This window comes from Priapulus caudatus, unplaced genomic scaffold (genome assembly GCF_000485595.1).
Source record: "Priapulus caudatus unplaced genomic scaffold, Priapulus_caudatus-5.0.1 Scaffold17, whole genome shotgun sequence".
Taxonomy (NCBI): domain Eukaryota; kingdom Metazoa; phylum Priapulida; class Priapulimorpha; order Priapulimorphida; family Priapulidae; genus Priapulus; species Priapulus caudatus.
In genome coordinates this window covers 1,342,453-1,344,914 of record NW_014577078.1, presented here as the reverse complement: position 1 = coordinate 1,344,914, position 2,462 = coordinate 1,342,453, and the positions used below count along the sequence as shown (strand labels likewise).

Here is a 2,462-nt window from a genome sequence, read left to right as displayed (position 1 = left end):
TATATATATATATATATACTGTATGCACTGTGTGTTATCTGGCCTGCTACCGTTGGTGGTCCTTACGAAAATTGACGTTTTGTTGCTTGGTAATTTTCTTCGTGATATTTTTACCTTCTGCGTTCGATAAATATGTTAGGTGCGCCCATCACCATTACCAACCACACCAAGTGTGTCATTTCAGAAAACATTTTAAGTGTTTTTGAACAGTAGATAGGCAGCATATAGGCAGCAGGTCTGAATATATATGATACAAAGGCTAATTAAAAATACCTAGCGCGATTCGGCGTACACACAACATACAAAATTGTCATTCATGCTAAATGACAAAAGATTCAAGGTTCAGACTTTACTCGAAACTTTTGCTAGCTACATTATTATCAGTTACAGCATGGTTGCAGCAAGTTGTCGCATCCTGTTTCGCACACAAACAGCAGACCGTTGTGTACTCTAGCGCAGAGTATGCCCGCAAAGTAAATTGAGACGACGGCTCTTTACAGACACAAAGTAGTGCACCATTGGTGAACAATTGACGGAAGGTTACTGTTACTTTGTACTACCGTTTACTTTGTACAACCGACAGACCGGCTAACCCAAATGGCGAATACTACACATGCTTATACGCGAATGCGAACTCAACTAATGCATAAAGCTCCAGGTACGGAGCGGTAGCTCAGCCAATTCACCACTGTCAATATATGCGCATAAATGAAGGAAAGTGGATCGGCCGGTTTTATCCCGTCTGCAATAACACCTTATTATATCAATGCTATCAAACGAGGTCACGCGTATAAAGGGGTCCATGATAAGTTCAGTTGCTTTGCCATATTTGTGCACGTAGGCTAGCTCTATATAACTACTCTAAGACATCGGTGTACTCACTACGTGATTGGTTGGTAGAGGCGATATGTTGGAAAGCTCTGATCAAATACACGCGATGTGTGTATATCAGCGCAGTTGCCCGCCGACTCTGGGCTCACACCAACGAATTAAGAAGCGGCGATACGTCGTGCGAGCTAGACGAACCTGCAATGGCTGTTTCTCTGAGGCGTGTGTTCGCGGCTGGTGTGGTTTTCCTCCTGCTGGCCTACTATCAGTTCGTCTATAACGTGTTTAACCTTGAGCACAATCTAGGCTTCTTTAGTAGACTATGGTCCGGTGAGTACTAGTTGCATTACTGTGACAGGATGACAATAATGGAGATAGATGGTTCATGGATGAAGTAAAAAATGCCGTTGCGACTGCAAGGGGGGACATTCGCGGATAGAGGTTACACCTGATCGATTACCGGTATAGATGGGGTTTTATAGGATCATTGTTAGCGTTACAGAGATAGGCTTGGCGCCACGGTTAATGCTGGAGTTAAAGTTATAAGCTGTGGAAGTCGTAGGACTAATGAAGGATCTAGGAGTCAGATTGATGGTCATTGGGGTAAATCATATTTAACTTTGCTAACATGCCACATAGTTGCCAAGTTCTGTATTACTTTGATTATCTTTCTCTTGATAAACGTTGACAATATCAGTTACTATATAAATATGATAAGTGCAATAAATTTTGAACTTTTATGAGATCTACAATTATCTGCATGCCTCTCATTTTATACGTGACACCGCAAATGTTACGAGAACATGACAAGACAACAGCCTGACCTGACATGGATCTATGATGTAGAGAGTATTTTAGGCTTGCGCATATGTACGCACACGTATGCTTCCCTCCGTGTGTACGTGTGTCGGTGTGTATATGTGCAAGCGCATATATGTGCGTGCGTGTGTGTGTGTGTGTGTGTGTGTGTGTGTGTGTGTGTGTGTTGTGTGTGTGTGTGTGTGTGTGTGTGTGTGTGTGTGTGTGTGTGTGTGTAGCTCCGCAGATCAGTACAAAGGCTCTCTTTAATTCTTGGCACCGGTTCCACTCTCTATCTCTTTTTTTGCTGAGTACTAAGCGTAGAATGCAGTGTGTACGATTTTTCAAGTCTTGTATCTAATCAGTAAGTCACGCGAATGCTCTACAGTGACGACACTATGCGCGGGTGACAAGTCGACTTTAATAATGAAAATCATTAAAGCAAGCTCGTATTAGAGTGAAGATGTATAAGTTGACATAACGCCATGAAAATTTCGGCTAAGGAGCGGGTGAATAGCGATCTTTGAATAAGGTATGATCGTCGGTTCAGTCTGCGCCCCGCTGTTTGTAATGCAGCGTCTTCTGCTCGTGGAGTATGCGCACTAAGCGTGCATATTGAAGCTATTTGTTCTATACAACCATCAGCCGCAGCAAAATTCCAGGCGGACCTTGATACTTGTGTTTGGGATGGTTCGTACTAATAGGTATATATAAGGAGAGAGAGAGGAGATTACGAGGGCCAGGAGAGCAATCAGGATACAAAGGAAGAATACAATCGAACTGTCATATCAATATAGTGTTATATATTATATATATTATTATATATATAGTATATT

General features: G+C 42.2%; 1 protein-coding gene across 1 annotated transcript in view; it reads left to right on the top strand.

The window, feature by feature from the left end:
* The first annotated feature begins 937 nt into the window (after nt 1-937).
* Nucleotides 938-2,462, top strand: part of LOC106810739 (probable indole-3-acetic acid-amido synthetase GH3.9) — an 18,550-nt gene continuing 17,025 nt past the window's right edge. The window contains exon 1 of the mRNA XM_014814182.1: nt 938-1,158. Within this exon, the coding sequence (XP_014669668.1) occupies nt 1,032-1,158 (127 nt within the window). The 5' untranslated portion in view covers nt 938-1,031. The remainder of the gene's footprint in view (nt 1,159-2,462) is intronic.